General features: G+C 40.6%; 1 protein-coding gene across 4 annotated transcripts in view; it reads left to right on the plus strand.

The window, feature by feature from the left end:
• The window catches only part of LOC136348067 (pikachurin-like), a 207,456-nt gene that overhangs the window by 169,027 nt on the left and 23,615 nt on the right, over positions 1-14,814 (plus strand). For all 4 annotated transcript variants that reach the window (XM_066298616.1, XM_066298615.1, XM_066298614.1 and 1 more), the window contains one exon: positions 12,466-12,602. In XM_066298616.1, the coding sequence (XP_066154713.1) occupies positions 12,466-12,602 (137 nt within the window). The remainder of the gene's footprint in view (positions 1-12,465; positions 12,603-14,814) is intronic.

A 14,814-nucleotide genomic window follows, 5' to 3' on the forward strand; every position in this document is an offset into this window, starting at 1 on the left:
AACGCCGCATTGGAGAAAATTTTGTTTAATGGAAAAATAAAATGGAAACGCACTATTTTAACACATTAATTTGTCTACGTAGTTGTTTGTAATAATAATTTGTTCTTAATTTTTGCTACATTTTGCCAATACGCATATTAAGACTATTTTTAAAAACATTTGCCAAATCGGGGAGTATTTAATACTAAAGAAGTTGACCTCATCGTATCGACTCATCAAGAATTATTCCATATGAAAATCGAGGAGTTGCGATAGTTCAAAAATGATGAGACTCTGTATAATGACAAATGTGGCTGTATAGACTCAAAATGATCCCATCTACCTCCCGTTGAAAATTTTCTCCCACTCCACCAAACATCTCCTATCCTCAGTGATTGAAATTTAAAATCATTTAGCAGCTGAACGAATAGAGTTATCAGGGATTCGGACTCGGAATCGGCAAGTGAGCAATCAGGAAGCACACGTGAGATCAAAATCTTCCTCGTACCGCCTTCAGTGTGAGTCCCCGCTCCTCTTGAAAATAAGACTCGAAATTGGGGGTCTTAATCTGGACAGTCGTAGGGTTTTCAGGGGTGAAATCTAACGTTTCGGAGCACGTGGGAACACGACCAACCCTAAGGAACCGAGATGTAAACAGGCGGAAATTGGTAATTTCGACATTTGTGCCGACAGAAATTCCCGCACTGTTTAGCCAACAGGGCTTTAGGGCCCCCGTGGACTCACTATCTCGGTGGTCAGGAGCTAAAATTGAACGTTTAGAGGCAAATGGGAACTCGACCATCCCTGGGTAGCAGGGATGTAAACCGGGCGTGACATTGTTAGTGTCAACCGGAAGAAAATACTTCAAGTGAAACACGGGAATCGGGTTCGTTTTGTATCTTTATACAGGGTGTCTCAAACTTAATGCCTTCACAGCTATTGGACGGAAGTAAACAGTAACATGAATTGAAGTTGTACACGAACAGGATCACTTCTAAAATGTTGGAGTAACGAGTTATGACGTCATTAGTTATATTTTTTTTTTCAGAAAAATTCCCAAATTCTAACAAAATAATATTTGTTAAAAATATTGTTTCTCATGTGTTCTCGTTTAAAAAGCAAAAGGGGCTTCGGAATTATTTATTATTATTATATTATTATTATTATTTATTATTATTATTTATTATTATTATTATTATTATTATTATTATTATTTATTATTTTTATCATAAACATATTTAGTTTAACATATTTTCAATATGACTTCTCCCTTATGCAAGGCCCATTTGGAGCCTTTGCCCAAGTTCCGTCTCACTGGTTTTTCTTAAATTTCTTGCGCCAACCCATTGCGAGCAGTTCTTATTTTCTCCTTTAAATATTCCAAATTCCTTGTAGAGCTTTTATAAACTTTATTTTTAATAAATCCCCGCAAGAAAAAGTCCATTGGAATCAAGTCAGAGGGTCTTTTCTGGCCGTTGCACAAGTTCGCTAATGTCAATCCAGTTTTGCCCGAATTCCGTACCTAAGTATTGCTCCGCGATACGGACTTTCCGAGATGGAGCACCATCGTATTAAAATTAAAGGAGAATCCTTAAATGTGGAGAAACATTTTCGAGGAGGACTAGAAGTTGCTCTTGGAGACAATTCAAATATGTCCAACATGTATTCATGAAAGTAAGGATCTTCATGTTAGATGTTCGGCAATGATACCACATCATCTGGTGATTCTAAACTGACGTTGGTTTTGAATTTCATTAAGAAAGCGTGAATTCTCAATGGTCCTAAATTCTCATTACGTCTATCTGGAAACTCGTTGCTAAAAAAACGATTTTCATGGGTCCAAAAATTTTCTGGAACAGGTTGCGGTCAACTACATCATTCATAATTACTTGAGCGATAAAATTAACTCGTTCATCCAGATTTTCCAATGTTGAATTTTCAAGTCGTGATATTTGCCCACCTTCAGAATCCTTCGAATACCTGACTTACCAATGTTCAATCCGTTACTTACTTGACTTAATGTATTGCGCAGATTTTGCTTAAATTATTGTAATATTGCTCTTGTATTGTTTTCGTTCGGAGCTCTTCATTGTGTTGCTCTCTCTCCCTCTCCCTCCCTCTCCCTCTCTCAATTTTAGAAAATCCTCTAAGGTTCCAACGACAAATCCTCTATTGAGTCTAGCTCAACAACATTTATTGTAAATTTAACTAATTGTATTAGAATTTTGTCGACTATCTATTACTTACAATTTCGGGACACTTGAGCTTTGCCAGCATTTTTTCTTTCATACTGTTGAGACTCGAAATATGGATTTCATTCATTGCATGGGCAAAAGGAACGAATTCGAATATTAAGAGCCATTGGTCGTCCCATGAAAGCTTTGGGGTCGTTGACTCTCGAAAAACTACCACCAACGGAGGGGCATGTATACGAGCTTTTAACGTTACATATCAAGAACTGAACAAACTGAAATAAATTATTTAAAAATCTAATCGATATCTCAATAAAGAAGGAAATTCCGATTTTTGTTTACGCGAGCAACACGTGTTAAAGTGAGTTTTCCAATGGTCCCTAAAATTATGATCATAAAACCTTGGACACCCTGCACCGTTCATTCTGTTTTCTTAGGTTTAAATTGCTTGTCATGTCCAAGATTATCTGAAATATACTTAATATAATGAGTTCATCTTAACTTTGAATCAATTTCTTAACTTCGATGGAAAGTCCAAAGTTAAAATAATTTCCTTAATTATACCTGAGGAAACCTTAAGTAATTACATGCTTATATTTCAAAGGAATAACTGCGTATTCATATTTAATATGGACTTTTTCATATATAAAGTTTAATTTACATTACAGTTTAGCAGTGAGAGACTTTTTGAACGAAAATTTTCATAAAAGGTGAATAAGACGTGGGGGATTTGTACCGTGGACTCCGAGATCCCCAGATTTAAATCCCATGGACTTTTTCTTTTCTGGATACCTGAAAGCTCTAGTTTACGAAACACCCGCAAATAACGTGGAAAAGCTTCGGCAAAGAATCATTGACAACTGCGAGTTAATTAAACAGAAGGCGGAGTTGCATCCTAAAATTCGTAGGAATTTTTAATTCATGTTTAGACCTAAAGGGGGAGCACTTTGAGATGTTTTTATGAAATTAAATTTTCGTTAAAGTAAATAATAATGATAGTAATAATGATCGGTAATAATATTTTGTACAATTGAGTATAATCCATTAATAAACTATTATTTTGGCGTTACATGACTCTTGGCATGTACCATTTAAAATCCATATTACTCGAGAAGGGGGCCTTATTTCGAAGTCGACCAAGAGCACCTTTTTAACTTAGGAAATTATGCTTCTGCAATTCATGCAGTCGAAATGTAAGAAGAGTTTCAAGCAAAAAAGTTAGGGCCCAAAATACCCTAAGCCGGCCCTGTTTAACACACATTAAAAAAAGTATTTTTAAATTTCGTTTGAATTTTCTAATTTCCCATAAAAATCTGAGTTAACAGTTGAAATTTCACGACTTCATCTCGAACCGTTTCGAATATATCAATAAAGAAAACATCTTTAGGGTTCACTTTTTAAGAGGGCCCGCCTTTTGAAAGGGCCTAGCTCCCTTAGGGTCCACGTGCCGACCTACGTTGATATGAGGTTTTCTGCCTGTTTTTTGCTGTACTGTCACCCCCTGAAATATTTACCCGTAATTTCCGGACGCCCTGTATGTACAATTATACAGGGTTGCTCATAAGTGCGTCAAAGTGCGATATATCAGTAAATATAAGTTTTAGAAGGAAATTTGTCTTAGTAAAGTTTTTGGGGAATAATATACGCACTAATGAGCAACCCTGTATTTAGAAAGTAGTGTTTGATACCCATAGATGGGGCATGTAGATCAAGTAACTTGCCATATAAAATCATTTTTATGAAACCCGGAAGGTTTGTCAACGTTCTTAAATCGTTTTATTTGTTATAAAAATATTTCTCCTGTTAAATTTAACAGGGCTTTAGTCTACAAGCCGTTAGGGCCATATTATCAACGTAAAACTTTATTTTATCGTCGACCTAATTGATTTGGCTTCATATCCTACAAGGGTGCAAAGCTTAACTTGAGTCCCTGTCCAGTTACGTCACTGTAAAAAATGTATAAGTTTTGTCACATGAACCGTTGAGGTACTGAAGCGATTCAAAAATTGTTGTATGGGGAGTGAATCAGTCTTCCTCCTCAAAACGTTGAGTCACGTGGAAAAGTTCGATTCGACCGCAAAGTTCTAAAGTTAATGACAGTAAAATAGTTTCGTTCCCCCTGTATGATGTGTATGGAATCGTCTTAGCGACGAATCTGAGAAGCAAGCAGTGATTGTAGAACACTTTCGGTTTGGGGAATCAAGTTCTTCTCGATCATCTCAATTCCGACATGGCCCGATATCGATAATCGAACGTGTACAATACGTCCACGCGTAGTGTACGGCACAGACAATTCTGCGGAACATGAGTGTTTCGACTTCCTTCAAGATCTCATAAAGTTTTTCAGCGTTGCTCAAACATCGTTCAAAACCAGCAACAGCGCCCGATAATATATCCTCGGAATTAGCCAAATCTGCTTTAGTGATTTCAGTAATCTATTGGTTCATTAGAGCGTTAATTCAGATAGGACTTATTCAGTGCAGTCAGCCCCAATTTCAACATTATGTTATCCGAATTTATGGAAGATTATCGATATAGTTTAGCTTAATGTCTCGCTTATCCGACGAAATATTCGGACACAGAATTATGGGGATTATCAAACTTTTTACATGTAGGGCAAATCTCCCTCCCCTCTCCCCTCCCCCTCCCAATCCCCTCCCCTCCCATCTCCCTCCCCCCTCCCCCTCCCAGAAAGTCGAGCCGACAGTGTTCGAGTCGATTCCTTTTGTTGCTGGTTAATTTAGGACAGAAAGTCGCCGACCCGGCCATATTTATGCAAATCCAGTCGATGAACGTATTCCTTAGAAAATTACGAAGTTTCAGCTGAAGACCGTTTCTCTCGCCAGATGCAGCGATGCGCCACACCGCACGCTTACGGGAATCTACAGGGTGAAATTTTTTCCGCGGTCCCCCCCCCCCCCCCACCAACACAAACAATTTCCGCACTTCTACGTTTGCACGCCGTTGTCGGCCCGAAGGGGGCCTGAATGATAGTTCCCCAAATATGTTTGCATACTTAATTGGTCATATAATTCTGGTTTTAACTTTGACAACCTCTACCAAGTCCTCGCACACATGCACAATTCGAACCTGTTTAAACAGAGATAATAAACTCCCAAATATTTACGCAATTCACCGCAGCCCCCCTGTAAACCGAATTTGCCCGAAGACGGAATAGGAAGTGGGGGTTTTTGTTATTATTCTCGCCCTGTTTGCCCCCGACGACCGCAAATAGAGGTCCAGGACCACCTGACATAAATTGCCTGCCATTCATATGGGTCTGTAGCATATCCGGGATAATTTGAATTCTCGAATGCGAATGTGCCTATTGTGATTGAGCACAATTAGCTTAAACGATTTCATGTTTTTCGTTAATCTAAAATTCATCTAATAAACGTCGAAGAGTTCCCATGTATGACAGGGAGCGACGCCATATATGCGAATCAAACGCACGGACGTGCATACAGGAGCGAACGTTTATTAGATTATAATATATATATCTATTTTAAACGAACATTGTCGGTTTTCCTTTCCACCTCAATCCATACATTTTATCCAGCTTAAATCAATAAATGGCTACCCTCATTATACAATGTTAAAAGTGAAACCAAACCTGCTTTAACATACTGCAGCACTAATAAAGCAGCTCGGTTAAATTCTGCGAAAGTATTTCATTGTTGTCAGGTTTGTGGTAAGTGTGGGAATAGCAATACGATTTCCATGAATCAGCGTATTGTTATTGGCCTTTGCCGTTTTAAATGGAGGTTTAACTGAAATTCGAACGTATTTTTGTAAGGGCAGTTGAGCGATGGCAATAAGATAGTGATAAAACGGGACGCGAGGTGGCGACACGCGCCTAAGCAGCAGATGAAGAAAGGTGCGTCATACGTTATCAAGTTATGAGGGCGAGAGGCAGTGGCGAGGACTGTTTAATCAGACGTCGACTTTCCCCACGGGAAATTTCTAAGATTGGTTTATGCCACTCATTCGTGCAAATTGAAGAGCGAAGACTGCAACTTCCAATAATTTACCATAAATACCACTTTCCTCAGGGTGAAAATACACTCCACGAAATTGTCTAGACACTTCCATTTCAGGCTTAAGGTTTTCTCAACGCACTCAAAGGTAATTTTTACTATGTTCATAAAGACACAACTACTTCAACGCAGTTTCAACCTATTAGTGGACAACTTGCGCATTTTCTCCTTAATGTTCGCCCCTGGAGCCAAAAACTAGAATCTCTGACTTCACCACTGGTTTTTTGTGTTTTCCTGCAGCCAAACCAATCCATACGTTCTAATTTTGTACCTTCAAGTCGGTATAGTGTTTATTAGCCATTTGACAAGAGACAAAATGATCAGGGAAGCGCCCCTTCTGGAAGGGGGCGTGAGCCCAATTCAGGCAGCCGTGGAAATGCTGCTCAAAGCGAGATGTCACGACCTTAAGCGCGGTATCGGGAAAAGGGAGAAGTGGCGGAAAGGCACCGGGGTCGTGGTCGCATCACAACCCCTGTACAAGACCGTTTTCTCCATATAAACGCTCGAAGAGGGATTAATGTAGTGGCATCAGAACTGTAGGGTTGTAAAACCAAGCCGCAGTTTAGTTAACCATCGACGTGTTCTTGACTGGATGTGTCGGTTCTTTCCATTTTACAACGCCGCGCCCCCATCCCCCTGGAAGACTATTAGAGTGACTATCCTCTGGCGGCCAGATGTGGCCGAGAGGGGCTGAGAAACCCAGGTAGTACTTAAGTTGGTCGCTAAAAGGAAGGCAGGGCAGTCCCAAATAGACGAACTGAGATGAGACAGGCCTCGGTCCTCTTGCTCTTCCTTCCATCGTTCATCAATTTTAGTTAACAAACGCACGCCTACAGCTTCCATTCCTTGAACCGTGATTCCTTTCGCAGATACAACCACCGCCGCACATCTACTCTGGCATTGGAATTTGAAATCACACTGAATTCCGATTCTACAGAACTGTCGGTTACGTCAGTGCAACTACATGGTGTTGAAGTCTTGGTTGATACTGTACGCGAAAACAACCTGCGTAACCGTCCACCTTTAAGGGTCCGACCCTTACCGGGCGAAAATCCAGAACTGCGACCATCGGAACCTATTGTTGTTCCATATGGAGCTGCAGTGGACATGCGTGATAATGCCAGAATACACGTGCAGAGTTGTCTGGAGAACATCAATATCGATGTGTTAAGATGGCCAGCATGGTTTCCGGATCTAAACTCTATCGAGCACATACGGGATGTGCATCAAAAAAGGGTCCCTCGTGGGGATGGGCCAAGAGATGGTGGCGCAACTCTTTTCTAAGGCTTTGAGGGGCACGAAGTGAGATGCCCCAGATCGACATCGATTCGGAACAGTTTTAAACGATCCAGGAAGACATGCAAGTTGCTGAAGTCTCGATGTCGGTTTTAGTTTTGTCCAAATTTACACTTAGGAGTATTTTTTTGTTTTTTTTTAGTAATTTGTGCTTTCGTTGCGTTGTTTTGAAAATCTATTTTACATGGGCGTACCGAAAAACATAAAATTGAAAATAAAATGCAATTTACAAGCGAATTTTTAAAATATTCCTTGTCATTGCTGATGTGCGTGCCAGAAGATGAAAAATCATATACCGTGCGTTATTAAATTACGAGAACTTCTATTTGAGCCTTCTAATAATAATTCAAAAATTGTTTCCCTACGTCAGATTTTGCACATTTAATTATGCAGTTTGCATAAAAATTTCAAAAAATATTACGTACACGGCATAATTAACGGGTGCGTCTGCCCAGCTCTCGCGCAGAAGTGAATTAAATAAATGAATTTTTTTCATGATTTTAGACTGTGCTGCGATACTTATCCGAAACGGCGTTTATGGATTGGTCGACGTATTTGTTGTAAACGTTCTCGTTTCCATTAAACCTTAAATAGGGCTGCGCTTTGTTTGTAGTGAAAACAACCTTTTGTCCAGTTCTCCATGAAACGAACGTATGTTCAACTATAATTTTTAAGAACTTACGACCATTCTTAGGCACTATGCCAGAAAACGGTTATAGCTTCATAGCCTGGCAGAATAATTTTGTTTGCTTTTCTCAAGTTATTATTCGCTTTGTCAGTGAAAAATTGACTAAACTTCTACTTTTCTTGGTAGCACGAAGTTTATATTTAGTTATCCGATGAAAGCAATAGATTTTACTGAAATTTTAGGGAGTTTTTGGACCGTGCCTAAGAGCTTTGACCCCTCTTCACCCGGGATTTAGACAAAAAATTACGTTTCTTAATCACTTAGTTCACCCACCTGAGATCTTCACATTTCAATCAAACCTTAGAGAAGTTCATGCTTGTACACATGTGGCATTCGATTTTTAGCAAAATCGCTTAAACGCGTCAATTTTTATTTCACCCCGTACACTTCTTTGTGGTATTCTGTCGCTCCTGGAGGACACAAGAACGAAGAACTACATCCGCGAAATACACTAGAGAACAACAAGACATAGCGAAGAAAGCAGCAAAGTTTCCCTGCTGCAACGGTCTAGATCCACCATATTTGATTAAAGGCAACAGGCCCAAAGAGATCTAGAGGGAAATATTAGAAGCTGCGATGCTTTCGTATGCCGAAACGATTATGCCCTTAAACTGAATCCATCAGCACTGATCCAAGACATACCGCGTGAGTAGGGAAACAGTGGTTCATCAGAAATAACTTTGGAGGGTTGCCCTGTGAACGGGGCGAGTTTGCGTTCGCCTGCTGTCTCACCCCAGACCCGGGGGGCACGGTTGGTTGGCAGCGCCGAGGTGACCTCTATCTGTTATGTGTAGATTTTATTTTGTCCGAAGGACACAGCTGATTTGGCGCTGAACCGATGCAGGACAAACACGCTTATATTTATCTAACTAAGTGTCCAACACTATTGCACAAGTGACAAAGGTCATAACAAGGCATGAAATCAGGGTAAACTAGAAAACCACAAGCGATCACCGATTATCAAGAACCTTTGACGATCGGAAGTTTTCCTTTCGGAACAGCGCAAATGTTATGTGCGAATTGATAGCAGTACTGGGATCCTGCTAAGGCCGCAGGACTATATAGAAGGAATTGGAGAGGCGTTGAGTGTTGTGTGAGAGACTATGTGAGACTGCCCTAAATCTTAATTTTTCCCACCTCATCTTATCCACATATATTTTTACCACCTCACAGTCGTACCAGTTAGTGTGAATTATTAGTGCAGAGGAATAAGGATTGCTTATCAATACGGCGCCATGAAGGTGTGAGAAAAGTGATGGGTGAAAAGAGTTATGAGTGTGGAATGTGTATGCATTTGAATAATGTAAACACCGCCCTTAAGGGCGATTAAGAAGGCTTTACGTTGGCAAAAAAAAAAAGAAGTTTATTACCGGGTGCAGATGTTGGGTATTTTCCCAACACCGTGGCCGTCGCAATTTCCAGATCTGAGTCCCATTGAAAATTGGTGGAAACGTTTGAGACAGGATTTCTAATGAAAAAACATCGAATTACCGGCTTTTCTGAGACGAGGCACTGAAAATTCGGTTTTCCATGGCGATAAAGTTTTAGGCAGAAGTTGATATTTTCTTTGCCTCAGTGCTTAGCTCCGATGACACGAACGGGACAGTCGGCTAAGCACTAATGCTTAACACTCCTTGTTTGTTCATAGAGACAAGTTGTCACGTGTTAGGGTTGAAAAGGCAGCATTGTAGGATCCGTTTGTCAGATCGCTGCAATATTTTGTAAATACAAATTAATAAGTATAATTGTTGCCGTCTGACCGAATCGAGCTGCAAATGGGAAGATGTGCATAGGTTAGGGGAATAAAGAGTGAGGTACCCTGATGGTACGCCCATGTGTATGGTCACTGAGTTCATGTGATTCGCAGCATTACCGAAATTTTCCCAGTAATTATCCTTGGTTGAGAGCCGCATGAAGTAAAAGAAAGTCGAGCCTCTCTTTGTTAGAACCAGGAAAGAGGGTCGAAGGACAGTCGGCAACGGTTCTGACAAAGATGATGTCCAGATGGGGCTTGTCACATAACGGATCGGGAATAGGTCTGTGGTTAGGGTACGCCGCTGGTTTATTGCCCCAGAAAGTAGCATTCAAGGTATTGGAGAAACTGGGAAGCTCTCTTTTCTTCGAGGTGACGAGGCGGCGAGGGGTCGGGAAGGAACGCGAGTATCCTCTTAGTTAAGTTAGTAAGCCCCTAATTGTAATAAAACCCTAGACAAGTTAAGAAAGGAAAAAAGACTCAAATGCTCTCATTTTTTGACCAGAACAAATTTTACGTTTTGTTCGATCGGTCCTACAACTTTTGAAAGTCCGCATCGGCGATTTTTTAACACTTTTCACTTGAGCAAGCGTCACGTGACGTTGATGCTATTGGGCTGTTCGATAGTTAATGTCGAATTTTTCATGTTTTTTTAGAAGCAAAAAATTGATTTAACTCATCTTTAACGGTTTGATCAGAGTCGATATTTCTACCATTCAAATGATTCTGAAGAGAACGAAACAAGTAATAATCTGATGGCGCCAAGTCAGGGCTGTATGGTGGACGAGGTATCAGTTCCCAATTTAGTTCCAATAATTTTTGACGCGTTATTAAAGACGTACGGGGTCTAGCGTTATCATGGTGGACTGGGACCCCTTTGCGATTGGCGAGTTCGGGACGTTTTCTTTTGAATTCTTCGTTCAATTTCGATAGCTGACGACAGTAAACGTTCGAATCGATAGTTTGGTTTCTCGGATGAAGTTCAAAATGAAGAATACCCTTGTAGTCCCACCACACAGACAGCAAAACCTTCTTTTGATGAATACTGACTTTGGACGTCGATTGCGCAGGTTCATCTCGTTTGGTCCACAATCGCTTTCGGACTACGTTGTCGTGGACAATCCATTTTTCATCACCCGTTATGACTCATTTTAGAAGTAGGTCGTTTTGGTTACGATTCAGCAAAGAATCGCATATGTTAACGCGTGGGGTGAGGTGAATTTACTTCAATTCGTGAGGAACCCAAACATCCGATTTGCCCAAGCTTTTTTGAATGCAGAGAAGCGGTCGGATTCGATACGTTCAACTTTTCTGCTCTCGAGTTGTCATACGCCGATTAGCTTCGATTAAGGCCTTTATTTCATCGTTGTCAATGGTGATCGGGCGTCCAGTGGTGGTGCATCTTGGACATTGAAATTTCCGGAACGAGAGCGAGACAACCAACGCTGGCGCTGGCGCTGGCGTTCAGTAAGGCAGTTCTCACCATGAACTTCGCACAACTTCTTCTGGGCTCGTAGTGCACTTTTGCCCTTTCGAAAGTGAAATAGTAAAATGTGTCGATGATGCTCACTTCGATCGTCCATCTTCAACTTAAATTTGAAACAACTTCTCGTTTACTAATCACGTTCGATTTTCGATCGAAAAAAGCCTAAAACATAACCTTTAAAATGGCATGCGATAATATAAGCGACGAGATCACTATTACTCGATATGCACGAATTACGCCATCTATGAGAGTGAAACGACATTAATTATCGACCAACCCAATATAACGTATATTACGTAATTTACGCATTTGCAGTGAACTCAACTGTTGTTGTTACGGATTGAGCAGATCGCGTTCGGAATTCAAAATCGTGCACACCCTGTAGCGAAGGACGACTCTACCGAATGTTGCGTTATTCCACGTTTCATGCTGGCGAATTCGCGCACCCCAATTCGGGTTCTGCCCCCATTATTAAGTAAAACGTCCCGACAAAACTTGTTATTCTCGAGCAACTGACTGCCCGATGCATCTCTAAATGCAAGTGATAAATAATAAAATAATCTACCCTCCCTTTTCACTGAGAAACAAAGAACTTATAAATGGCAGTATTAAGCTAAAAGTTAAAAGAATATTCCAGTAGTTTTTCTTTTAAATTGATATAATCATTGTTAAAGCGGCGTACAAAGAAAGAGGCATAAATTCCCATTCAAGCCCCGAAGCCGCAATTTCTCGTCAAGAACAATTTGGTAAATAAAAGTCCAGAAAATCAGCAATTTTTCATAACTTTCCAAAAACGCAAAAAAGGCGCTCTTAAAAATTCCCCGGACAAAACCTCGAGATCCTCGAAGAGAACTTCGGGGTATTTCTTCTATAATACTGTGAAAGATATCTCCCAGTGAACTTCGGAAATTTGAAGCCGTATTCTATTAGAATATATTTGCATACATTTATTATCATTATGTCAAACCCCCGGCAGCTTCCTTAATCATCCTTTTTACGGGAATTTACTGAGAAACTTTCATATTTTTTTGCAGAAGAATGTACTGCGGACAGATGTAGCAGGGTCCCTTGCCAGCATGGTGGGAAATGTCTTACAAGTGAGACGTCGGCGGTATGTCTTTGTCCGTTGGGGTTTTCAGGAGATCTTTGCGAAATAAGGGTGGATTTACAGGTAGGTGTCTCAGAATAGCTTTTGTGTTGTGATGCTCGAGAGCATTAAACGTCTGATACGGTTTGACTTATGCACCGACTTTCAAAGAAACCGCAACACCAAGGGGAACGCACTGTACGTATTTGAAATTTTAGTGTGATTTTAGACTTCTGAAGAGAAAAAAATGATAAAAATTTCAAGTTCGTATTTTAATGCGACATGAAGTTTTTCTTCACTTCTTTATCTGTGACGATCGTTCTTTTTGCAATTTTTTTTACAGGCGGATAGCGATAAAGGTACCACCGTTAGTACCATATTGAATGTGTGGTAGTGCAAAGTGCCTCGTGCACGCCAAAATGCAGTTAACTCCCTTTGAAAGGGGAAGAATTGTTGGTGTGCACGAGGCAGGTTTACCTTTCCCCGAAATTGCACGTAGATTGAATCGAAACGCATCAACAGTGCTAAGAGCTTGGAGAAATTGGTCTAACGAAGGGTCAGTAAATCGTCATCGTGGTAGTGGCCGTCCAAGAATGACGCGAAGACCGGCGACTTCGTCGTTCAGCGACGTTTGAAAAAATTTCGTCTCTTGGTGCTAACTGGGTAGCCACCCTAAATGGAAGGGTCTCCCCTGGTACGATGTATCGCAGAATTCGAAGTTTTGGACTAAATTCATATCGTCTTCCATTATCACGAAACCACAGGGTGGCCCGACTGGAGTGGTGTCGTCTGAGAGTGCAATGAGCGGATGAGTGGAGAAGAATCGTGTTCAGTGATGAGAGCCGATTTCGTTTATGGCGATCTGATGGACGGTTACGTGTTAGAAGGCGCAGAGGAGAGCGATGAAATTTGGAATTTTTGGAAAGGAGTCATTCTGGTTTAACACCAGGTGTCGTGGTTTGGGGTGCCACCCAGTATGGTAGTCGGTCTCCTCTTGTTTTCATTTAAGACAGATTAAATGCTCAGAGGTACATTAATAGTGTCTTAGAACCGGTTCTTATACTATACATGCACGACCATCCTGGAAGCACGTTTCAACGGGATAATGCGCGACCACATGCAGCCAACGATACTTTGAGGTATTTGGAAGCTGGAAATTTGGATACTTTGCCTTGGCCAGCTCGGTCTCCAGATCTGTCCCCAATAGAGCATGTAATGCGTCGGAGACTTCAACGTTTAGCTCGCCCTCCGGAGACCATAGATAAACTCCGCGAGCAGGTGCAGATTGCCTGAGATGCAATACCACAGGAAGACATTGACAATTTAATTTTAAGCATGCCGCGTCGCTTACAGGAATGTATTATTAATTTAAGAGGAGATACCACCCATTATTAAATTATTATTAATTTTTTTCACTTATTCGCAATAATTTTCTTTTGATATCTTGATCGTTTTTATCTATTACCCAACGCAATGCCAGAATTTCAAACGTGCACGATGTGTTCTTCTTGGTGTTGCGGTTCTTTTGAAAGTCAGTGTAGATAGAGAAGCTGCGCCAGCAAATATGGACATTTCCTTCGGCATCGACGAAACCTACACATTTTCGTAGAGGATCAAAGTGAATTTCACTCCATGTCCCACATGCGGAACTGCAAAAATTCCTTCGGATAAGGCATATCATCTCTGCAGTCGTTTTCTGCTTCGAGCCGCATTTTAATTCCTCCTTCAGTACTAATCAACTGCAGATTTCGTTTTTACTTGAGCTCAATCTAGTGTTCCCTCAACTCCAACTTCCTTCCTTTCCAGTTCCTCAAAGGGCCTACAGCCCTCGAAAATTACCTCAAAATGTGAAATATTAGTTTTTTACTTTCTGCAAAATGTTGTAACATTAAATTAACACCTCCAGAAGTTTTCCTGACGATCCGACATCCATCCTCATTTATTCCCTTTTTAAACTCGAAGTCGAAGCCTTTTCCGTGTCATTTATGGCTCGGGAGAGTCCTCATATGTCCTCCTGCTATTATGCTGTAACTGTGCCCATTGTGACACCATCGCATTTAATCATTCTCACACCTGTTCCATTTTCCTTTAGTTCAAAGCACCTTTTTACCCTATAGTAGCTTCCTAGCACTTTCCTATCTGACCGCTCTCGACTTTACCGACCGTTTAATTTATATATATAAAATAACTGTTTATTTTATTTTTTTTTTAATTAGTTTATAACATTAGCAATCTGTTAGGGTTCGTGCAAAATTCAATTTTTAATTTTTTAAAAAAGGAAACTTCAAGTGTGGCG

Source organism: Euwallacea fornicatus, chromosome 31 (genome assembly GCF_040115645.1).
Source record: "Euwallacea fornicatus isolate EFF26 chromosome 31, ASM4011564v1, whole genome shotgun sequence".
Classification (NCBI taxonomy): Eukaryota; Metazoa; Arthropoda; class Insecta; order Coleoptera; family Curculionidae; genus Euwallacea; species Euwallacea fornicatus.